Here is a 25,530-nt window from a genome sequence, read left to right as displayed (position 1 = left end):
TTCACTTCGATAAAACTGTAATGTTAGTATATCAATACGCTTACGAAAGCACGCCCATAAAATTTGTTTGAACGGAATATCTTGGGTTCAGAATGTGTATCAGAAATACAACTTCAAACTGAAAATAAGAATACAAATTAAGTTTCCCGCAAAACAGCTTATTGCGAGAACAACGTGACATTTTCAAAGGATTTTCTTTCTTACCATATGCTATTAAATGGTAAATTTGCTATCGCCATGGTTCTTGTGATAAACATGAGGTGACGGTGCAAAATCGATATTGGAAAGCATTGGAAAGTGACTCAGCAGTTTTGTATGGTTTTTTTTTTACAGATTTATACACATTGGAGTTGTGAACTCGGCTGGGATTTTTGGAAAGTCTGAGTGCTGAGTGCAAAAAAACAAACAAACTCATAGTACTTGCACTAGGAGTAGGAGGAGGAACTAACTTTGTATTTATTAATGTGTCGGTCACCGTTTAAGTTGTGTGCAACACGAGTAAATATACTGATGTGCGATAAGCACACTCAAGTAATGCCTAACTTATAGAAGAACACCATTGTGAATGAACAGGCAGGTTAAAACGAGAACGTTTTCACCAAAAGCCTGCAACTCCTGTGTAGAGTCCATTGAGGGCATGGTTTCTCAGAGGATGGGAGTTCATGTGATAAAGGTTTTGTTAGCAGAGGAGACAGGAACAATACACTTTTGACCCATCAATTACCAATCCTGAAGACTTGAGAGCCGCCATAGAAGAGATGGGGTTCGATGCATCCATCTCTGGTAATGACAAATGCCTTTATCATATATTCCTGAAACTAGTTAACTTGATTCTGCTCCTATTAATATCTCAGTCTAGACTACTCCCATATTTTGTTTCATCCATTTTACAACAAATGTCACAAAGCTGAATCTGATGATAAAGAAAACCTGAACTGTGAGAAATTAATTGAATAATCTTAATATTGTAGGTGTCGTTGTCCATCTATCAACAGTCCAAAGCACCTTTGACCATTGTTCCATAGTCCAATGTATGTGTTTGTGTGCATATTTTAGCCTTACTGCAACACATAATTTAAGTCCTGATTTCAAGTGACCTTCGTACTGTTGATTTGATGGACGACACCTGTGCCTTCTGCCAGTTCTGTTGTCAATTCAACACTTGTCTTCTTTCTATTCCTTAAGGATGTTATCCTCAAGTGTTGCTCATCCTTGTTAGACAGCTTTTGGGGTCTTCCAGTCCTGGGTTTGTCAATTACAGATGATGTTTCTCTGTACTTCAGATACCACACCTTGAAAATCAAGTGATGCGAGCTATTTCACTCAATGTTTTTCCTTCTTTATGCAAGTCAAGGTTGTTATAATAGTAGAAAACAGAGACACATATGCCCCCCTGGTGGTCATGTTAAGAACTGCTTATTACAACTTTTATAGAAACAAATAGAATACCAATGGAACATGAAAGTGGTCCAAGACTAGCACATTTGTTTTTTTTTCACATTTTGAAGACTTGTAGACCATGTACAAACATATCTTACTACTGCATGTTAGTATTCCAGTTTATAATGTGTTGGTTTCTAATCTATGAACCCTAGATTATTGGTTAATATGTGTATTACACTGATTTTACGTTGTGTTCTGTGTAAAAAGGCTTGCACAGCAATAGGTTTGGTATGAAAGGTTTACCAAAAGAAAAAAAAAAGATCTTGAGGACTGGCTTCAAAAGTCCAAAGAATAATATATTTAAAGTTGAATCTTCATATTTACATAACAGTAAAATGCAAAAGATATTCTTTAACTGAATTAAAACCTCTGTTTGCTCTTTGTTGTATCATCATCTGATTAATGTCTGTTTTGTGTTTTACAGGCACCAATCCAGCAATTTGCAGACAAACTAAGTGGATATTTTGTCCCATTCATCATCTGTGTTTCAGTTTCAACATTAGTAGTCTGGCTCATCACTGGTTTTGTGAATTTCGACATTGTGGTTCACTATTTTCCAGTAAGTACCTGAAACACATACTTTTGTTAGCAGCATTGCTTTTGCAGCCAGAAATATAAAGCACAAAATTCAGTCCAGTGAAATGAATTTGGTGGGGACTGCTGGGTGCTGAGTGGCTATCAAGGGTAGTCAGGGATACCAGGCGGCTCGTTATGAAGAGGGGGAGGGGGGAGTAAATGAAAAATGTGTTATGTCAAGATCGCAAGATTAATTATCCCAGGATCTCTGCATTACAAATTGTTGTGTAGAGACCACAAGATAATGTGTGTCTTAAACTCGACATTTTGAAATGTCACTACCCTGAGATAATTTATCTTGTGATCTTAACACAATTATGTGCCAAAGTAGAGCTATGGGGCAATTGAAGAAAATGCGACTATTGTCTTTGAAGCAGCTCTTTACCAGTGAAAATTTGCCATTTGTCATTTTTCCCATGTTTTTCTTGTGGTTTACCATGGATTGCAAAATGTGTTATTGTCATGAAATACCAACCAGGAATTTACCATGCCTTTACATGCTTACACCTATGCTTACCAATCCCCTTCCTGGTAAACCAGAGCTCCAGGTGTGCTTGGGTCCAGCTCTGAATAAAACTTTATGCCGGGTATTATTTATTCTCTGCATTATGTACCGGGCAGTGTTGTATGATACACTGCCCTTACGGATTCTGTCCCCTGTTGTGAGATGAGATGAGGTTAAAAGCTCTAATACCATCCACTGCTACCAGAGCCCAGCTCTTTTGCACTGTGATTTAGAGGCTTGTTTGAAGTACGCAGGGACGCGGGTTCGTGCCCATCCTCTGTCCTGTTACAATTAGAAAAAAGAATGTGAGCAATTGAGTGGTTGAGGGGTTTAAACATCTCAGCTGACTGGGCTCATTGTCTTTAGGGTTACAACAAAAATATCCCCAAGACAGATGTGATTGTCCGGTTCGCATTCCAGGCCTCCATCACAGTGTTGTCTATTGCCTGCCCCTGTGCCCTGGGCCTGGCCACCCTGACTGCTGTGATGGTGGGCACTGGCGTGGGCGCTCAGAATGGAATACTGATTAAGGGAGGAGAACCTTTGGAAATGGCACACAAGGTAACAGTTTCAGAAAAGCAATATGACCCCAGCACAGTACTGTATGTGCAACATGGTGGAGGGGCTGCTGTTGTTCGTGTGCAACTGCTCAATGATAACGGGGCAACAGTAAACATAGCACTGAAGCTGATAAAGGGTAATAAACTTGATTTATAATCTTTAGGAATTATGCCTTTAAGAATAAAATGCAGATAATTAACTTACTGTCCTGTATAGAGCTTTTGTGCATTGAACTAACAGGGACTTGTTTCCACTGTGAACTAAAGTGCATATTGTTTTGCTGGTGGATGTTAAACATGTTACAGGAAAGATAAGCAACCCTTTAAAAATCTGTTTTCCTGGCACTATCAACATAATCCCTATGGTTTTTGTGTTAAAGAACTGGGGAAAATATTTGTAATTACTGTCACTCCCTTCAGATAAAGACGGTGATGTTTGATAAAACAGGAACCATCACGAACGGTGTCCCCAAGGTGATGAGAGTGCTGATGATATCGGACACAGCGCAGCTGCCCCTGAAGAAGGTGCTTGCAGTGGTGGGCAGCGGCGAACATCCACTGGGAATGGCTGTAACAAAGTATTGCAAGGAGGTGAGTTGCTTAACCTCGTAGCGTTTTTAAAACAGAATCTGGGATGGAAACTGGGCCTGCTGAACTCTGTAAATATGGGGGTTCTGAGGCTGCTTAGGAATTCAGGCATCCACTGTCATGCCCCAGGAGACTGGGGGTGTGTAGCTTAAGACGAACCCTGGGACAAACTCCTTTCTTATATATATATATATATATATATATATATATATATATATATATATATATATATATATATATAACTTGTAACTGATAAAGGACTCCAAATATTGTATCTTATATATCTTACTGACTTGTGTTTTACAGGTGCTGCAGCTTCTCACACCTACTCTGTCTTCATTGGAAATCGGGAGTGGATGAAGGGCAATGGTCTACATGTTTCAAATGATGTGGATGAAGCCATGTCTAGCCATGAAATGAAAGGGCAAACAGCAATTTTAGTGGCCCTAGATGGTACTTTTTTTTTTTTTGTAGATAGTAGACCAAAGAAAAAACTGTTGTTAATGTTGGTATTTCAAAGTGAAAATCAGGGTTGTCTATCTGAGTAATGTCGCTGTTCACATAATCAGACACTAAGCTGTTGTTTTGTGCTATTTACCTTTACTAAACTGAAAAATCTTTTTTTTTTGCATGTGATTGATAGGGTTTATTATTGTCAAATTTTGCACAATGTATGATTCTGTCTTTGGGTCTATGTTCTAATCTTACCTTACTCACAATAAGGCACATATCTCCATATCTCCAAGTCTTTCTTTAAAAAGAAATAAACAATGGTTCAGTGTTAATAAATGACAGGCTATGTGGGAAAATGTGCAAACATAATTCTAACCCTCTTGGCTACATTCTGATTTGGCCAAGATTGCAGACCCAATCTGGGCTTCACAGGTCACGGTCTTGAACTCTCCATGAGCTCTTCAACTTGCCCTATCTCAGAGTCAGTTCATGATTGGTTAGCACCTCCACCTGAATCCTACACACCATAATAAATGAATAAATGAATGTACTGTATTGTTATGAATAATCATAATGAGAAAATAATGTTACTTAATGCTTTCTGGATGCTAACCTGTGCTTCTTCCTGCAGGGATCCTGTGTGGGATGATCGCAATAGCTGACACTGTCAAACCGGAATCTGCCCTGGCTATCTACACTCTGAACAGCATGGGGATTGATGTGGTCCTGATCACCGTGGACAACAGGAAAACTGCCAGAGCCATCGCTACTCAGGTGAGAATTAAAACACAGTGCAGTAGGACAAACAGAATGGGACTGAATGGGATTGAACTGATGATTATGGAGCATGGTATGAGATGAGAGACCCCCCCTAGGGTTAAGCATGAGGTAACTGTAAAAAGGTGGGGGAGGTGGGCGGATGTGTTTTTTATTACATGAACCATACGTTTTGGAATAAAATGTCAGTGCAAGAAATTTCCTACTTTTATTCTTCCTTCTCAAAAGGTGCAGGAGCTGCAGGAGCAGGGGAGGAAGGTGGCGTTGGTGAGCGATGGGGTGAACGACTCCCCGGCTCTGGCCAGGGCTGACGTGGGTATTGCCATCGGGACTGGAACCGACTTGGCTATTGAAGCAGCAGACATAGTGCTCATTAGGGTAAGAGCATCCATATCTAAACATCTGTGTTTGCAAAAATATTAAGTACTGTTGTAGTGTTAGATGGGCTTGCATTACTGTGTTTGGAACATATAAAATGTGTGTTTATTCAATATGCACAATGACAGCCCTATACCCAGAGTACACAGGCAGGGTTCTTCCAGTAAAAATGACGATCCTGGAATCCGGCATGATTTGTAAGTCGTCTGCCTAAAATCAATGTAAATCTGTCCGTGCGGTCCGGTACCAAGTCATGTGATTTTTCTTTTCGAAGTTTATAATCAAGTATGTGGCATAAATACACACATATCCCACAGCTGTGGTAGCTGCAATCAAAATATTTTTACAATAAAATGAAAATGGATACAATCCTTGAATTGCAGGTGCCTGGACAGTACTGAACTGTAAAGTGTTCAGATAGTTGATCAATTATACCTTTTTTAGGTCCAGTATTAGATTTTACAGTACCTCTGTAATCTATCACACTGTATTATCCAACACAATGTTCCAGTCTCAAGAGATGCTGGATAGACAGGTTTTAGTGGTACCTTTATAAAACTAATAAGAAACGATTTAAGACAATTAAATGTTTGAGTTGTTTATCTGTGGTTTGCTATGTACTGGCAGACTGAATCCCTGAACTGTGTGTCATTTTAATGTCTGTTAAACATGAATGTTTTTCTTGTTTGTTTTTGCAGAATGATTTATTGGATGTCGTGGCCAGCATAGACCTATCCAAGAAAACAGCCCAAAGAATAAGAGTTAATTTTGTCTTTGCTTTAATTTTTAACTTAGTTGGAATACCAATTGCTGCAGGCGAGTACAAGTCAGGTTTGGAAGTCTTTTCCAATTAGCTGCTGTTAAGTGACATCATTTTATTTCTTACAATACTTACTGATAGCTGCAGAGCAAATTAGGAACCATTAAACCACAAATATTTCTCACGTGAAAAAGATAAAGGCACACATGGGACATTGGGCCTGATACTGAAAGCCACTTACACCAAACTGTCATTATTATTATTATTATTTATTTCTTAGCAGACGCCCTTATCCAGGGCGACTTACAATCGTAAGCAAATACATTTCAAGTGTTACAATACAAGTAATACAATAAGAGCAAGAAATACAATAACTTTTGTTCAAGCAAAGTACAAGTGTGACAAACCACAATTCAATAATACAGCAGATAATAGTTACATCAGGATATGATTAAATAGTGATAGTTACATCAGGATGTGATTAAATACAAAGTACTACAGGTTAAACACTTGGCAGATTACAGTATTCTGAAGTACAGGATTAAATGCAGTAAAATAGGGGGCAGATAAGAGCAAAATAAAGCACATTTACATGAAGGGTGATAGTGCCCCAGGATACAAACAGAGGAGTTCTACAGGTGCTCTTTGAAGAGGTGAGTCTTAAGGAGGCGCCGGAATGTGGTCAGGGACTGGGCAGTCCTGACATCTGTAGGAAGGTCATTCCACCACTGCGGAGCAAGGGTGGAGAAGGAGCGGGCTCTGGAGGCAGGGGAGCGTAGCGGAGGTAGAGCTAGTCTTCTAGTGCAGGCGGAGCGGAGAGGTCGAGTGGGGGTGTAGGGAGAGATGAGGGTCATTGGCATGACAATATAGTTACCAACCCAGTAATAAACAACTCAGACATGTAATTTAGAGGCTTCTTAACAGTCTCAGGTTGGGTTTCTTTTCAGAACAATTTGTACTAATGATGATTTGGAATGAATAGCCTTGAGAATGTAGCCCATTGTATTTTAATGAGTGTTTGTTTTTATGATAATTTAAAAAGTATGTTGTTCTCTTTCAATGCATTAAGAAATGCAGATCCTTTCGTAGTCTTTTAAAAAAGACTATTGCAGGACTCTATGGTGTGACCAAAAAAGCTGTTGGTCTGACCATCAATATATTTGTAGGCGCACGTATGCGACCAATGATTTCACAACCTCAAATAACTGATTAGAAATTAAAATGCTGTCATCTACAAATATAAACTTATCTGATAAACAAAACCAAGGTTTTCTGGATAAGTTTGAATTTACATGAGTGTTTTTATCACAGTGTAGTCCATTGTATCATGGTTTCTACTGCTAGCAAGACTAAAAGCTGCAAATCCCACACACCGCTGCTTTTACTGGTAAGTGTGTCCAACAACATGCACTTTAATCAACGTTCAGTATTTGTGGTTTGCAAGACAGTTACAGTCACAAACAAAAGTATTGGCACCCTGCACTTAATATAAGATAATTCAAGAAAACATGTTAAATACAAACATTTAGTAAACATGAGTCTATAAAAACAAAAAAAAAGCACTTAAGCAATTTGTTCATGACAAAAGTATTGGCACCTTTATATTAAATGTCTGTAAAATGTTATAGAACTAAATTTAAAAAAATATATTGATTTTAAACCATTACACAGTAACTAAGCTGCATTATAAAGTCAATAGACAGAAATGTATGAGTTCTATGCACAAGTGAGAACGTTCATTGCTCAATTAGGCAGATTTGTGTCATGCACCTGTAGATTGTAGTTACCCACATTGTTAAAATTCAGATTGTCCAGCTAGCAGTACGGAGACAAATATGTAGTGATGGGGAGGGGGACAAAGATAAATACTAGAACCCTCCAGACCTGTTGTGTAACAGCCAAAGTATTTGTGCTTCTAGTGTTTACATACACCCACATGCTGTTTTCTTGAGCTGGGGGTTGCTTGATGAAAAGAGACAAGACGGGTTGTGGTTTCTGAGCGCTGCTGTGTGTGTCTCGTAGGTGTTTTTATGCCTGTGGGCCTGGTACTGCAGCCATGGATGGGATCAGCAGCTATGGCAGCTTCTTCAGTCTCTGTTGTGGTTTCCTCGCTCTTACTGAAACTGTATGTATCAGTGCATCCCAATATACTGCATATATATGTTAATAAAATTCTAGGTAATTCTAAACCTTTGGCCATAGCTGAACACACTGGCCTCGGCGATCAAAACAGTTTAAGTGACCTTTCTGCCTTCAAGGCCCTGCCCTTCTGAAATAATGGTGTAGTTTTGAAGAATTTGCCAGTTTGAGGCCAAATGTTTCACCCTGTACTATACTCCATAATCATCAAGCAAATAGAATTAATGACTGGCAGGTAAATAAATGCCGCCATGGTAACACAATAGGAGATATATGCAACCATTGTGAGTTTGCCCTTCACAAAAATGGTCAAGAAGAGGGGCCATTTTTGTGAGGAGCAATTCAGATTGAATTCCTCAATTCCAGTCCCTGAGGTCGGATATCTTGGTGATGCATGCGTGATCCTGCAGGAGGAGGTCGTGAGCCCCATAGGATCCGCCTGTAGATCATGGCGATGATACGGAGAGGTGGGTGAGAGTGTGTTGTCTCTCCCTCTCTTTGAGTAGTCGGGAGGCGGGTCTTGGGGGATCGCTCGACCTATAAAATTATGCTTTGCTATTTCACTCTCCTTTGCCCCATATAGATGAAATACAGTGATGCTGGGTTCAACAAGCCGGTGTAAACAAAAACAGTAGAAGGAACGCCAGTGTTTACAAGAAATTACATTGGCCATATCATGTGTTGTAGTTTTATTTGAGTGCTGTTGCCAAGAATAAGATAATTTCTCTGATGAGCATCATAGTGTGTCTGTAGCATGGTCCCTCCTGAAACAATGTTGGTGCCCTCTTTTAAAGGAATGGTTTATTGTGGAAACATAAAGCAATAAACAGCGTTGCAGGAGGCAGCGTGATCTGAGTGCACTATGAGGCTTAAGAGAAATTAGATTTCTGCGGATAACCACTCAAACAAAAAACTTGAGAAATGTTTTCCCCTGGTGATTTAAGATGACCCATGATGTGTGTTAAAAAATATTTTCAAAGCAACACAGGATACAGCAAAGTTAAATTTATGTGTTTCTTGTAAAGAGATCAATTTAAACATCTGGGATTGCAGAGCACTTGTACAACACCATATGTGGGTATCACAGCTATAAAAGAGAATTAGGATAGACTGAGAAAGACACCAAGCCTATTTTTTTTTTAATGTGCACTATCCATTTTCTTGTGTTCTAAGTGAATCAATTAGGTAACCATAGTGATAAATGTATGTCCAAGAGCTGTTCTGGAGCTCTTCAGTGGTTAGAAACTACACTGTGTATTCTTAATGGACCTATTGGTGAAGAAACATGAGCCAGATCCGATTAAGCTAATTCAATCATTAAAATAAGCATTCAAGTGGTTTTTCAGGTTTTAGAAGATGTCAACAGTTAATGTTTGTTTTTACATGAATCTGTCAGTAGAAAAAAAACAGCTTTATCCTTAGGGATACTGATATTTATATCTTAACAGCTTCAAGCCTCCTGCACAATTCTACAAAGGCTTGGATACACCCAAACCACTCTAACATGGGTCAGAACCATCCTAAAACAGCTTGGGTTTTCAATTTGCTTGCAACACATAAATTATGCCCAAAGCTGGCAAAATCACACCATCTTCTCTTTCCAGCGCAGAAACATTGTTATTTAGCCTACAGGATAGTGTCGTTGCTTCCCTGAGATAGCACAGAAGAAAATAATTACAGTAATTATGTTACTTATGAATTGCAGTTCTTCATTTTTTTAACTGGTGAAACTCCATTAGAGAAAAACTAAACAAATCAGCATATGTTCCATTTTTAAATCATCAGCTTCTTCAGTTCTTTGTTTTAGAGTAACGTCATGCATTAACAGTTCTGTGGAGCATAACAAAAAGCTTTCTTTTTAACAGATTTTTGTTCTTAGGCTTGCCACAGAACTTGTTAAACACCAGTGGGTCAAGAGTCCGGTCAAGAGTCCAGAGCCCTAACTACTACTCTACACTAGAAGTTACCAACATGGGAATAATAGTAAAACAAACACAATGAAACATATTTGATTGTTTCCTTAAACAATGGAAGATTACCTTGCATATACACTGCTATAAATAGAATTAAAAATATATATATTAGTGGTAGCAACATTATCAGTGGTCCTTGTTTTGTTTTTTTTGTTTTGTTTTGTTTTTATATGATTTTATTTTTGGGCTTGTCTCTTCCTGTGTTGTATGTCAATTCTACTCCAGTGGTCTAGCTGCAACCAGGCCACACGACCTATATACCTAAACTTTAAGGGTGTTAGCCTACCACAGCAAATCTCGTGTTCTCATTCATACACACAGCCTGTGCTTCTGTTCAGTGAATTAGGTACGAATATTTTAAAGTGGAAACAAATCTGTGAGTCTGTGATGCAGGCTTTTCCAGTCCTATAAGGCATTGCTTTGCTGGGACCAATAATAATAAATTAATCAGATTTAATTACATTTAAAAAAAAATCCCTATCTAGAGTTTATTGTCAAAGAACGTGCTTTTCATAACAATACCAAACAATTTTCAAGAGGCCTGGTTCCTGTCTCAATTTAGTGCCCACGCGATTGCAATTCATGGTAAATGTACAAGATCATGACATACAGCTAGGCGCTGCTAATGCCCTATAGTAAGATTAAAATCCAAATTGTGTGTAGGATTTTAGTCTTATTATTCTGTTCAAGGTTATACAATTCCAATCTTATGTCCTCTGAGGCAGTCTAATATGTTATACTGTTCCTTGCTGTTTGTGGTGTGTGTTCCTCGTGAAGTTTGTATTCCAGTTGCTCAAATATATATAATGTTTTGATAAATGTGTGTTAAGATGCTTTGACAATGAGTTCAGGAGCTGCAGTTCTAGTTGCGTGTCATAGACATATGTAATGTACGCGAGATGAGCCAAAGTGTCTATAAATTAGTAAGTGCCAGCACCATCTCGTGCAAAACAGAGAACAAAAGGAAACCTGATCCAAAGTGGCAGATCACTAGATGGCACTGCTCTTACTTCTAAAAGGAACTTTGACTGATCTAGTCTATGATGCAAATATCTATGCCAGGTAACTAGAAATGAAGAGCAGCCCCTGAACTCAGGTAAAAGCACCTTAACATAGTCTTATACCAATAAAAATCAGTATTTGAGTCATTCCAATAAGATGCAAGCATCATAAAAAGGTATGGGTACAAAATAGTCTTCTTAGCCTTTAGGCAGCTTGACTCACTGCATGTGCCTACCATCATTCATTATCCTTCATTTCACTGAGTGAAAGAGCTTGACTCACTGCATGTGCCTACCATCATTCATCATCCCTCATTCCATTGAGTGAAAGAGCTTGACTCACTGCATGTACCTACCATCATTCATCATCCCTCATTCCATTGAGTGAAAGAGCTTGACTCACTTTTGTGCCTACCATCATTCATCATCCCTCATTCCATTGAGTGAAAGAGCTTGACTCACTGTATGTGCCTACCATCATTCATCATCCCTCATTCCATTGAGTGAAAGAGCTTGACTCACTGCATGTACCTACCATCATTCATCATCCCTCATTCCATTGAGTGAAAGAGCTTGACTCACTGTATGTGCCTACCATCATTCATTATCATTCATTTCACTGAGTGAAAGAGCTTGACTCACTGTATGTGCCTACCATCATTCATTATCCTTCATTTCACTGAGCGAAAGAGCTTGACTCACTGCATGTACCTACCATCATTCATTCATTTCACTGAGTGAAAGAGCTTGACTTGCCCTTTTTAAATGCAAGCTCTAAATGAAATTGCAGGACCGGTTTGTACTGGCGTGTCGTTTACCACAGACACAAAGAAGTCCTTCACACAACAAAGAGAGGCTTTTTATACATTTGCATATCAAATAAAGTTAAATTGAAATATATGCAAATGTATTCAATAGTTTTCTAAAACATTCTAAGATAGCATTTTCTGTGGAATCCAAAAACAACTTCAATTTTGGCCTTGTGTACTGTATGAAGCATTTGTATGTCTACATGGCAATTTTGTTTTACTGTTCGTTCAATGTTTGACAGACCCTTATTGGCATGCCATCATTAACTGTTGGTCAGTCGTAATAAACCCCATCTTGAACAGTTATAAAACGTTTAATGAACTGCAAACATTATGTAATTAATCAAAACAGGTTTTTGATAAAAAATTTTAAAAAGTCCTTAAAACAAAGCATTCCTTAAAAAGTCCTTAAAGGTTTTGTGAATAGAAGCCATAGCCTATAACAGCTCAGCCAATCATATTTCACTGGCAGGTCAACTTCACTTAATGTGGAATACATTCTTGTAATAAATGCCTATTCAGAGTTTTATCAGATTAAGGCAAACTGTTTTCCTGATACAGCTTTAAGTAGTACAGTATGGGGCAATGCACCAGTAAAGTTATATAAAACTCTCATTGCTATATCTCTACTAATCCACTGTAAACCATAATACTATACATTACTATAATAATAATAATAATAATAATAATAATAATAATAATAATACAAAACAATCTGCAAAGATGTGTGTTTGACTGCTTCTAATTGACGTGATTATTAAATAGTCAACACACTGACGAGTAATTTGTTTACTGAGAAAAAAAAAATAATGATTCGGTATCAATCTAGTTCATCAACAGAAACTGTTCAGTTCCATAGCGTACTATTTGAACTCTTAAGACTTAAGTGATTTGGAAACTAACATGGTAATGCTTAGGATTGCTCAGGCCACACTTTGCTGCTCATTCCCGCAGCGCAACTTTTGGAAGGTTCCGCGGTAAAGCGCATTGATTTGCATGATTGATGTGCGCTGTTAGGTTTAATGAGTGGGTTGAAACCACCGATTAAGCTATCTGTCGTTCACCACTGCCTTAATGAGCGCGATACCCTGCTATGTTCTGCAGAACATTAAAACTAGCAGAGGAGACAGAGAGACGATGCTGAATGATGTTCTTGAAAATTAGCTACTGTTTAAGTTAATCGACCAAGGTGCACAACTCTTTGGAAGTTAATTTTGAAACTTAATTGGATATTTATCCGTGGGTTATAATTTAATTAACTAGAGGTGTACGACGACCTTTCCTCCTAACATCTTTACCAAGGTAAGTCGTTTCTGCTGCAGATATTTAACAATTGCAGCACATACATTTTACATAAATTAATATGTGAGGTTTTAATAAATTGTCCACAAACATTACCAAACTTCCGTGGTTTGTTTTATTATACAACGTAATGGGAAAAACATCCGAATACAGAAAAACACATTTTTCATATTTAAGAAGGTACCGTTAACCGATATAGAAAATGTCAACGTTGTTTACCCTAACAACATTTAGAAGAAAAAGGGTATTCTTCTTTTACTTTTATTATTATTATCATTATTATTATTATTATTATTATTATTATTATTATTATTATTATTATTATTATTATTATTTGCTTCCTTGAGATGAACTTGCAAACACGTTCGTAATAACCCCTTGTTGAAGCTGCATGTCTGTTTAATTCATAGACAGGCAATAAGTGCTAAACAAGGGAGAAAGCTTGTGTTTCATAGCTGAAAACTACAGGTGGAGAATGCAAACAAACTGGACTGCATACAAGTCCCCTAGGAATCTTGATCTAGTGTATATATAAACATGAATGACATAAACTGCAGCTTTAATATTGTATTTGACTTAACAGCTGCTGGTAATTATTTATGAGTACATGTATTTAAATGTTTCAGTTCTGTCTTTTTAAATTTACCAGATGTTTAGTTGGATAAAAAGGTATAGGGCAGCAGTGTGGACTAGTGGTTAGGGCTCTGGACTCTTGACCGGAGGGTTGTGGGTACAGTGCTGCTGTACCCTTGAGCAAGGTACTTTACCTAGATTGCTCCAGTAAAAACCCAACTGTATAAATGGGTAATTGTATGTAAAAATAATGTGATATCTTGTAACAATTGTAAGTTGCCCTGGATAAGGGTGTCTGCTAAGAAATAAAAAATAATAATATAACATTTAAAGTCACTGATACAGAAACAAGGCTACTGGGGAGAAAAGAAAAGACAAAATTGTGAGAGGAGAAGTTAATACTGCCTGGCCAAAATATCATCTATTCATTGCATGAATTTGAAAATCTCCATTGGTGCCTTCAATCAGTTGTCCAATTCCTACAGTCAGGTAAAGTTGTGGGCAGTATTGTGTGATACACGGCTGTTATGGATTCTGTCCTGTCGGTGAGATGAGATGAAGTTACAAGCTCTCAAACCATGAATGCAGACAGGCCTGGCTCTTTTGTGGTTAGGACACTCACTTGTGATGTGCAGGGTTGCCATTTCGCTCCCAGCCTCCGCCCTGTTACACACATCCCTGAACCCCCTAGTGCTCATTTTTATACCTGCCTCTTACAAAAATTCCACTTTGCTCAGTCTTGTCCAGAGATTTCCCCAAAATGTAAAATATTTTAAAATAGTGTATATTATGACACAAATTATTCTGTAATGAACATAAAATGATACAAAGGGTAAATAGAGTATCTTTAAATGCAGTTTGAAAGCCACATTACAGACAGCACAGCCGTTAACTCTCAGCAATGGTGTCCCCAGGGGCATGCTGACAGCTAATGCTTGTGCTCTGTGCATGTTAATGATCTCTGTACATCTTTCTGTTGAGTGCTGGTATGTATGCTAGTGACAGTAATAACTACTGATTTACAGGTTTGGTCTGTTTCGCTCCAATTTACAGGTCATAACCGAAAGTATTTCTCTTATTAACATCTAATTTTATGGTATGTGGCCCCCTTTGTAAAACTGAAAATGTGCCCCCCGCACTAAAAATAATTGCTTGCGCTGAGAGCAGCCTAGTTCTAGTTTGTATCTCCCTGTTGTGCTCTGAAAATCATTCTGAGCCATTTTCAGATGAAATAAAACTTTTACAAATGTAATTTCTAAAGAACATTACATGTAAAATTACATGCATACAGTTTATACTGCAATTTAAGTTGCAGAACTGGAAAAACATTCACAGTATACTTCTGTATTGTATTTAAATAGTATTTCAAGCAGTAAACCTACAGCTTGTAACACTGAAACCTACAGTAATACTATTTGTCATGTCAGAATATTTGTTTAAAAAAATATTTCTGAGTTGTTAGTTTCACATAAGCATGGTTTTATCTATCTACCAATAACACAGTGCAGGAAAAATCTCACAGGTCTTACAATCGCTGCCTAGGGACTGTTTCAAGTGATTCGCTAAGTATACCCAGTACATTTACCCAATTGTGTGTTATGCAGTATCTTTTCTGTGCTGATCTGGAGTAAATGCTTATATGTAGAAGCTGAACTTCGTCTGAGTAAATTACTGGCTGCAGGCGACCTTTGAAAGTCTCTGGACAAATGCCTCTCTATCTTCCTGCTTTGATGCAGTATTTTAGATTCCAAGTAGATTCCAAATTAGAATCTCAGTTTGCACTTACCAATTGTGAAAAAAAAAAAACACATTTTGTTTTGTAGCCCCTGTTATAGGATGAATTGCCAACACATACAAATGATACTAGAAATCCTGGCTGTTGGGATTTTGGAAAAACTCTTGTTTATCGAAATCTTTGACCTGGTGGAGCTAAACAGCCTACTGATGAGTGTCTCTGTTTGTTTAGCCAATTGAGTCGCGTGATTATGCTTGGTTTTATCATTGTAGTGAATTAGGTATTATATAGTTTGTGTGTGTGCATTTTTTTTTTGTAAAGTGTGTTCTTATATTTTACTTAAAAGCCTTGTCTGACTGCTTATTGGAAGTCAACTTCACTCCATACAAATCTTAAAGCATCAAGGTAGTATCATTCAGAAGTACTGCAGTAAGCCATGGTAAAAGTAGAACAGGTTTAAAATCTGGGAAGCATTGTAAAGCATGGTAAAAACTGTTGTCAGGAAGACTAAAGATGCTTTTTACATCACAGTTCAGAATCCAGTATGTCCATTCTTTCTGCAGCAAAATATATTATAAAAAAATATTACAAAGATAATTGTTTCTGTTCCAGATTTTTTTTTTTTTTTTACTGTTCCTGAGTATTTATTTATGTGTTTAAAAAGAAGAAAAAAAAGTGTCACTAAACGGCAGAGCAGACAGCACGGAATTGTTCTCTCTGCACCAATACAAATGATTTAGATGACAAACACCCTGTGACCTTTAGATGTATTCTAATTTGAAGTCGCTTGCAGTCAAGCCTGTGGATGAGGTCGCCTGCTGGCTTTCCCACTGATGGGAAACAGAACACATTGGAGGACGCTTTCAGCCAATGGGGTCTCTAAGCAAAGGATCAATTCCCAATGAAAAAAATAAGATAGTGACGTGTCACCTGCGGATGCTCCAGTATACCATTAGAAACAATGGAGGTGCTTTCCTGAGTCAAAATGCTCTATTCTGACACAGGGAGAGGTATTTTTTTGAAATGTTGGGCTACTAGGTGCTATACAGCTTTCATTGGTTCTGAAATATTCATACATTATGATGGGGTGTGACAGGGAAAATATCTCATATGAAACTTGAAATATTGTTTGTCATTTCACACCTAGAAACATCTTTCAGCAAGAAGCAGAGATGGCAGCTGGTCTGGAAAAAGCTTGGCACAGGTGCATTTCTAAGATTGCCAGCAATGGTGAGCATTCTCTGACAGTAATACTGAATTTAAATAAAGCAGAAAGGGGCATCATGGGAGATGGAATTTCTGCTGCAATAATGTCAAATTCAATACGTTCCAGTTGCACACTGTTGCTTTAAGCAGATTTAACTGTTAACTGGTGGAGATCACAAAGCCATCTAAGGTACAGCATGAGGGAATAATAGTACAGTGTTGCTCTACAGTATAATAGCTCATAGTAATGCTCAGTACATTATTACATTGTGTTGTGAGGCTCCACAATTATAGCTATTAAAATGCCATTATACATCTGTTCTATAAGTATCCCCTGCCAGATAGAGCTTTTTTCTCTGATGGTTTATTTAATAAAAAAGCACCATGTGTGAATTAAACGTTGCTATCCATTCCTGTGTTGTAGGTCAGCTTCACTGTAGTGGCCAACACAAATTAGACCATCTACTGCACAGGTTTCACTCCTGTAAAAAGTTTGGGCTTAGATGGAGTGATATTTGGGTTACTCCATGTACACCTAAGAGCATTTGTATTGTTTTAATGTAAATTTATGACTGATATTGATGCTAAAAAAAAATATTCTTACATTTGTGTTTCATTCAGCTTGCCTGATATTTGGACTTCTTGCCTTCCTAGTCTGGCCCCTCACTATGGCTTTTGTGGGTAATAAATTCCATAAATCTCAACCATGTTGCACTTCCATTAGCTACTTGGGTCTCAAATGTGCAGTTTGGAAAGAAACACATGTTATAGCACACTTGTGTTTGCATTAAAACATGCTATTTGGTACCACTTTAGGTTTAAGGAAGCACTTTGTTTATATGCCTTATTCTGCTGTTAGCTGTTTGCACTTCCTGGGTCATTTCATCTTAGCAGTGTCTTCTGGATCAAAGCATTACTGTACTGGCTGAAATCATGTCAGTCAATAGGGGAAACAGCCGATTTGGTTTTTGACAGGAAAGCCAGTGATTGGATGGGGACACTTTCACTCTGCAGGTGAAATGACCCAGGAAGTGCAAGGCAGTCTTAAAGCATGGCTTGTAAACAGAGATTTCTTTAACCTGTGTAGTACTAGATATCTTGTTTTAAACTGAAAATACATGTTTCTTTTATATTTGCACACATAAAGTGAACACTTAAGACCTGTATTATGAATTCATGTTTATGGAACCATTTTATTAGCTACAATTACCTGCAATCATTTGTTTTTAATTGCAGTGTAGGAGGGTGTAAACACAAGTGATGTATTGTATGGTCTTGCTTTTTATTCTTGGAACCTTGAATACACTTGTTTTTACCTTCGTTGCCGTAGTTACAATACTCAAGTCAAAAGTAGTAGGGTATGGTGACATAACCTACTACTGTGGAGTGATCTGATTGGTTAGAAAGGTTGTAATGGTGTATCATTTTTTGCTATGCTCAATTACCTGCATATGCAAGATACATGTCATATAATAGCTGTATCTACAGGAGACGTACAGGAGACAACACTATTGTGCTACTCTGTCTCAAATTTAATCTAGAAGTCTGTTATATATATATATATATATATATATTATATATTATATTATATTATATTATATATATATATATATATATATATATATATATATATATATATATATATATATATATATGTAGTTGTTGACATTAAGAGGCAGCACATTTTTTTTTAATATTTGTTTTTTTTAATTACCTGGACACCTCATAACTCTTTTTTTGTACATGTCTTTGTTTTCAGGAATGAAGTATTTGGAATACTGTCCTATTCAGCCACTGATTCCCTTGTATTTGCTGGTCGGAGGAGTTATTGGAAGTTTAAAGGTAATTTTAATGTAGATCAAGAAGCCTTGATGTGGATTTCAAAAACCTTTGCCTTTTTCATTATGATGTTATTACCTCTGTAACTACAATGCAATACAGTATTATATTACTATTGTAATTATAATATACTTAGGTACATAAAACTACAGTACATGTGTAATACAAATCAGTCAGTTGCCTTTTTCTGTAGCAGCTTTTGTAATGGATCATCCTGTAATAGTGGCTTTACCAAACCCATAGTCCTGTAGACTGTAGCCAGAATAACATAACATGACCTGGCCTATTGGGCTATAATACTAGACCACTGTTTACTAAGCTTAAAGGATCAAATACAGTATTTCTTAATAGTTATCCAGTGGAATTCCTTGTGTTTCCAATTTGTGCTCAGGTGACTGTTACAGTACTGACAGTGATTCTGTTTGTTCATTTGCAGGTGACGTTTCTGCTCTATGACTCCGCAAAGATGAGGTCACTTCTTTCCAAGTCAGTTGTCATAGACGATGATGATGATGACGAGTATCCGTGGCGACAGAATGCCCACAAATACTACATCCACGTCACCCTCAGCCTGTTCCTCTTCATCTGGTTCATTCTGGGAAACTACTGGGTGTTCTCTGTCTATAAACCTAACTTCATCCGTCCGTTCCACCAGCCCCAGGATTACTGTGATAAAACCGTGTACATCTTCGCTGTCTGTGTTCTTGTCATGAGTTACACGGTGCTCGCTCTCCTCCTTCTGTGCACCTGCTGCCTCTACTGCTTCTCAACTGACAACCACTGCAGAGTATGACTGAAAAAAATATAAGGATGTGAATACCAAACAATTGTAGGTTCTTGTGGTGATAAGAAACAAAGATACCAGAGAAGCAGTAGTGGAAATGTACGTCCTTGAGATCTATAATGGCAGACATGTCAAGAGTCACACCAACTTTTTTGGTGTCAATTTTAGCACTCCTAAAAGAAGTATTCCCAAAACTTGACCCTATTAATTTTTTAAAATCTCACTTATTTGGATGGTCTGACCTTTGCATCTGTATGAAGGTCTGACAACAGGTTGCGACCCTTGTTATAAGCCTACTCTCATGCACATTTAATACACTGCATCATCTTGGCCTGCTTGTATCCATATACATTGCAAATGTATTTTCTAAGTCCAAACGTGTGCTCAAACAAGAGATAAGATTATTCTTGTATCATTATTACGGAGACTGTGTGGTCCAGTGGTTAAAGAAAAGGGCTTGTAACCAGGAGGTCCCTGGTTCAAATCCCACCTCAGCCACTGACTCATTGTCAGCAAGTCACTTAACCTCCTTGTGCTCTGTCTTTCGCGTGAGAACTAATTGTAAGTGACTCTGCAGCTGATGCATAGTTCACACACCCTAGTCTCTGTAAGTCGTCTTGGATAAAGACGTCTGCTAAATATAATAATAATAATGTATTTTTATACACCCGGCTTATGAAGCGTCAACGCCCTGTTTTGAACGATCGCCCTCCCTCCAACTTTTAGCTGAAAGTAAAGTTTTTACCATTAATTTCCGGTTTTCATAACCATGTGCAAATAATGCCTGAGGGGAAATATCGCGGCTCACGTGAATAGAAAAAAACTTCCTAGAAGTAATTCCTCTGTGTATTAATGATTCAGACAATTGCTTGCATCATCAATGATGAAGGTTCAGGTGACGAGGACGTGGAGTTCAGCGGTTTCGGATCAGATGATACAGACCGTAGTTCGCTTTCCTGTTACGCTACAATCCATATTTAGGATTTTCTTCTTTTTTGTAACTCAGGCATTTTTTTTGTATTGAACATCGTATTGTATTATTTTGTGTTGTGTTTCACACTGGAGACTCCAATTTCTTATTAACGGAGACTTCACTTTAGTGGATTGAAAATGTCACTTTTTTTTAAATGTAGCGACTGTTACTCTAGCGTTTTTCACCTACAAACATGTCTTTTCATGATGTGGTTTTGCACTGCATTTAAAGTTGTTTGTTTTGTGAAAATATTTGAACTGACAAAACAGTGGACATACTGCAGCACTTTGAATTGTATTTCACCAGTCATTAAAAATGTTAACTGCAGTGCTGTGCTCTACCTTTTGAATTGTAAGCATGCCTAATTGTAATCTTAATCTATGTACTGTGGTAGCGTGGTCTGTGCAGGATGGTAATAATAGACAGTTATTGATCTGGTGACTTTGTTCACAGTTCAAACAAACAGACTCTTTATTAAAGTTCTCCAAAACACAACTTCACTTGAAGTACTTACTACACCGAAGATAGCTGTCCCTGATTAACAACAGGACGGCTAAACCGTTTTCCTGTAACAAAACACTTCACAGTTTTCAAAGTTGAATTTTCACTTACATCCAGTTTTTCCAAGTTTAACAGTACAGATTTCCACAATAGTGAAAATTAATATAGGGCTGCATTTATAGTGTGAAGATGATGCTTAAGTATTTTAATTGTGGTATTAGTAACTATGCTAATAATACCTTTTTCTTTGTAATGTACTGTATTGGTTGTTTTTAAGTGTATAGTTTGAAGAGTTTGCTATGGATGTAAAAATAAATACTTTCATTACAAAAACATTCATAATGCTTAGTTTGTGTATTTGTCACATAGTTTGTTTTAAAAACGGAGGTATATTGCAGATGTTGCTATAAATAAGTGTTAACTAACATATAGAAGGAAAAAAACTACTTTACACTCAACGCGCCCTCTATTATATGAAAACGGACAAACTTTGGACTTCACTTTTTTAAAGTCAATTATCTGACTGCAACAGAATCAGTCGTGTGAATGGTAAAGTATGGAAAAACTGATTTCCAGGGCTTGAAAATGCTTGAAAAACCATGTCTCCGTTATGAAAGTCTGGAATTTTACTAGTATCACGGGAGAATGAAAATAATAACGCGTTTATTATTTACTATTAATAATAATTGATCTCGAAAAAGGTTCAGCAGCTCTAGCGTCAACTGTCTAGACTCTAAGCAATTTACTAGCATATTGCTTGCTACCAAATCCCGCCAGGATTGCCCCGTGAAACACCCCTGACAACTCTATGTCACATGACTCTGTCTGCTCCAGTAAGGGTAAAATGTAAATGGACACTACGACAGCCAAACTATATTAATTTATATAGGCGGCTATTATTTTTTAAACGAAGTTACAAACTGGAATTGCAAGCTACTGTACTCTGCTCACCATGATTCACATTTTGTTATCTTGTTGTTACCGTTATTAAAAAAAATAGTTATCACTTACTCGGATTTTAAAAAAACCTCTTTCTGTAACCCGTACGGTGTGAATACACGTATCACGTTAACATCGCCTTTTCCATTTCTTTAATGTGAAAAAATGTACCGGTAATTGTATTTTAAATGTATGGTGCTTGCTTGTAACTTACAGTACCGAGTGCAGCAACAGTCTCGGGTCCAAACCGTCAGCCGAGTGTAGATATACTATTTACATCCTCGCTATATGGCCTTGATTATACGATTAAATACTGATTTTTTTTTTTTTTTTTTAAATCTAACTGCTGCTGATGTTGGCTCGTACAGCTTTATGCAACCGGCACGGCAAAGCAACGTTGATTTTTTTTAAATAAGGAACCAAGATTCTCCTAAAGCTGCTGTATCCAACTTGTGTTTACTGATGTATTTCACAACCTGTGTAAAATTCACGCCCAACGGTTGCTTTTAAGTCGCCCTGGATAAGGGCGTCTGCTAAGAAATAAATAATAAGTTAGGGATAAAGGAATATTTGTCCGTATGTATTTTTTGAATAGCCCATACTGAAGCAGCTCATGTTTTCCAGCTTTAAAATTACGTGATAATTTAAAATAATGTCTGCAAAAGAAACTGGTCATATAGAACAGGATGAGCTGTTTGAAAGTCTGATTGCACATTGTTAGGCACACTGAAAGAGGCACCTGGCGATTCTTTCTCTATGGCGAACTCTGCTCAGAGCGCGCTGTGATACTCATGAACTTGGCAGTTTTCAACTCGTTGTATAATTAAATACAAAACAGTGAAGCACCATCTTTCTGTATTTTGTGGAAGTATAAATACTCCGGTAAACATACATAACATTCATAATACTCATACTTTGACGGTTTTTGTTTTATTTCCCTTTAAAAACTAACATTTCTGAAAAAAAACACTGTCTCAAGCATATTCAAACTGGTAGAAAATGAATAAAAATATTAAATTAAAATATCTCATTTGATATTAACAGCTGTGCGGTTGTCCATGCCTGACTTCTACGAGAAGATGAAGAATAAGCTGCGTTCAGAGGCTCAGGGTGCAGACACTGTGGTGTGGCTCGCTGTCTCTGCTTCAGCTGCCACACAAGCGAGCGGGCAGTTCTATCAGGGTAAGACACGATGGCAGGGGCTGCTTGGGTAAGGGGCTCTGGCAGTAGGCAGTACACTGCCTTACACGTGGAAGTCTTGAGGTCTGCAGCAATAAAAAGTCATTTCCACTTTCTGACTCTTGGGGTATTGGTGTCCAGGTGAAACCTTGTATGTACATTTCATTTTTTTTTATTTTAGATAAATATATTTCTCTCATCTCTTATGAAACCTAATAAGGCACATATAAAAACCATATCACTTTACCTTGTATCTCTAATGGCCCCTACCTGCATGTGGGAAATTAATTATTTGGGTTCCTGAAGAAAATCATACATTTGACATACAAGGTTTGGTCAGAATACCAACCCTCCTCGTTTTTCATATAACTGTATCAGGAATTGTATGTTTCTGATACAGCAAACCATCAAATTACACAAAATGCAGGTGGTTTTCAGATTGAGGACACTGTATTTGTTGTAAGAAAATGTTTAATGTGCTTCAAGTGGATGAACGTTGAAACGTCTCATCTCAAGTACAACATAATAGACTGGGCACTCTGCTTTCAAGCCTGTTTTGATTCATTAAATACATTTTTGTATTTATTAAGTATTTCTTGAGTGTTTAGGGTGTATCTTTGAGTTTCAGAACGATAGCCTCAGAGAACCTTACTGTTCATTACCGTGTTTAGTGAACTTAACCTATATTCTTGGATTTTGCAGATCACAAGCCAGTCTCTGCACACTTACCCTTGGCCTCCACCAGATCTTCAGCTGGGGATGAAGAGGAACTGCTGACAGTGTTGGAACAGCTTGCCAAAAAGTTTAACCCAAATACTACTCAATCATCTGATTAATATTCACATTCTGAAATGATTAATACTGTATATTTTTAAAAATGTTTTGCATTTTTAAACAAGTGTTTTTGGTAAACTTGTATTGCTTTTGTATTATTTTTTTTTTTTAAATATAAATTAATAAACCTGCGTAAAGCTTTTGATTACAGTGATTGGAACATTAATGGTAAGCTTTAAAATAAAGCTAAAATAAAATAAAAACTGGTACATTAAATCTCCTTTTATTTCCTTTATTTTGTCATTTTATGAATTAGTGGAAAGATGGCTATTAAAACAGATTGGTTACAGATATACATACCCAGCCGACAAAAAACAAAACCATGGAGAAGCAAAAACTTGATTTGAAGAAAACAGCAGCTGAAATGAAACCTGCTGGGGTATCTTTGAAATGGGCAGTCAGTAAAAATTATTTCCACACTTAGGTAACACAATTTTTACACAGTTACATTAATACAGATTTATAAAAACATGCAAAAGACATTTACAAATTACAAACAGGACAGTTACACGCTAACAGGGTGTTTGTACTGTGTGTTGCAGCAGTAACAGAAGTCAAACAGGACAAGAAACATATTGAACATTTCTTTAAAGTACATGTACATTAGTGCCTTTATTTCTACAAGGAGACAAATACCCATTTTCCACTGCAATGTATTCTTCCCAGCTCCCTTGCAAACAGGTTAATGGAAGTTTTATTAAGAATGGTAAAGATTAATAAGCACATTTTCTGAAAGGAATAAAAACATTTTAACAGTATATCCCTGCAAGAGACAACCTCCTGCAGTGGCAGACAAAAACAGTTCACTGTTATATATAATTGACATGATTTCAGATCATTTTCATTTCCCTTTAAAGTATGCCCCTGTCTGAGCTGCTAAAGTATGGCCAATATTAATACATTTTTCTAATAAGTTTTTCTTCAATTTTAAACATTTCTAAAAGGGATACAACACTGGAGCAGCCCTACCTTTCACTCAGTCTGACATTACTCTCTGCTTCATAAGAATGACCTTTTCAGTGAAAATCATTCATTTGGTGTCCTGGCTTCAGTAAAACAGGATTACACAGAATATGTCATAAATACAAACAGCTTCTCTCTGATGATCAAATACAGGAAATCTGACTGACGTCAACTAACTAAACTGTATAGTGCATACCCACATAAGACACTTCAAACGGAAGAAGAAAAAAAAAGAGCAAATCAAAATTAAAAAGTTCAACTAAACATGATAAGGAAAGCAGTGAAACAGTAGAGAATGGTTTTGGCCAATAAGACTGCTAATCAAATTCTGAAACCAGCCATACAATATTTAATAACCCTCAATGCAAGCTAATGAACACACCAGATAACACTGGAGAATGGAAATGTAGTTGGAGAGACTGAGTCTTATGAATTGATTGACACAAACTTCCTGAGACCTGGGTTTTACTCATTTGATTAAAGACTCTCCCTTTTTATTAAAATAAATACAATACACACACACATACCACACTATATATATATATACACACACACACACACACACACACAGAGTTTATTATATATATATATATATATATATATACATATATATATATACATATATATATATATATATATAACATGAAATTAAATGGCCGTCTGAGTGATTTCAGAATACAATTGTCCAAAAAGCTTTGCAAATGTACCTGTAATTGCACATGCCTGTAATTTCCATTTCT

At 37.1% G+C, this 25,530-nt stretch overlaps 3 protein-coding genes across 4 annotated transcripts; all 3 read left to right on the top strand.

Annotated features, from left to right (window-relative positions):
• Positions 1-565: 565 nt before the first annotated feature.
• On the top strand, positions 566-8,406 carry LOC117405783 (copper-transporting ATPase 2-like). Its single transcript, XM_059030398.1, is given in 12 exon segments — positions 566-703; positions 705-783; positions 1,186-1,214; positions 1,868-2,002; positions 2,891-3,085; positions 3,505-3,675; positions 3,802-3,811; positions 3,979-4,125; positions 4,757-4,910; positions 5,094-5,280; positions 5,979-6,096; positions 8,063-8,406. Coding segments are annotated over 12 exon segments (1,614 nt in total). The 3' UTR covers positions 8,314-8,406.
• A 4,598-nt stretch (positions 8,407-13,004) lies between these two features.
• Positions 13,005-21,359, top strand: LOC117405218 (transmembrane protein 272-like). 2 transcript variants are annotated; one of them, XM_034008094.3, is made up of 5 exons: positions 13,008-13,264; positions 16,720-16,802; positions 17,400-17,459; positions 18,538-18,620; positions 19,054-21,355. In XM_034008094.3, the coding sequence occupies exons 2-5, from the start codon at positions 16,745-16,747 to the stop codon at positions 19,408-19,410; spliced, it is 558 nt and encodes a 185-aa protein (XP_033863985.1). In that variant the 5' UTR covers positions 13,008-13,264; positions 16,720-16,744; the 3' UTR covers positions 19,411-21,355. The 2 variants fall into 2 exon arrangements, with proteins under 2 accessions (XP_058886148.1, XP_033863985.1); XM_059030165.1 differs by lacking the exon at positions 17,400-17,459 and having other exon boundaries at positions 13,005-13,264; positions 19,054-21,359.
• Positions 21,360-22,383: 1,024 nt separating this feature from the next.
• LOC117405784 (dehydrogenase/reductase SDR family member 12-like) lies at positions 22,384-23,954 on the top strand. Its single transcript, XM_034009161.2, has 2 exons — positions 22,384-22,996; positions 23,696-23,954. Exons 1-2 carry the CDS (start codon positions 22,873-22,875, stop codon positions 23,827-23,829), a joined length of 258 nt encoding a protein of 85 aa, XP_033865052.1. The 5' UTR covers positions 22,384-22,872; the 3' UTR covers positions 23,830-23,954.
• Positions 23,955-25,530: the final 1,576 nt, after the last annotated feature.

This window comes from Acipenser ruthenus, chromosome 9, assembly GCF_902713425.1.
Source record: "Acipenser ruthenus chromosome 9, fAciRut3.2 maternal haplotype, whole genome shotgun sequence".
Classification (NCBI taxonomy): Eukaryota; Metazoa; Chordata; class Actinopteri; order Acipenseriformes; family Acipenseridae; genus Acipenser; species Acipenser ruthenus.
This window is presented reverse-complemented; position numbering and strand designations above follow the sequence as displayed.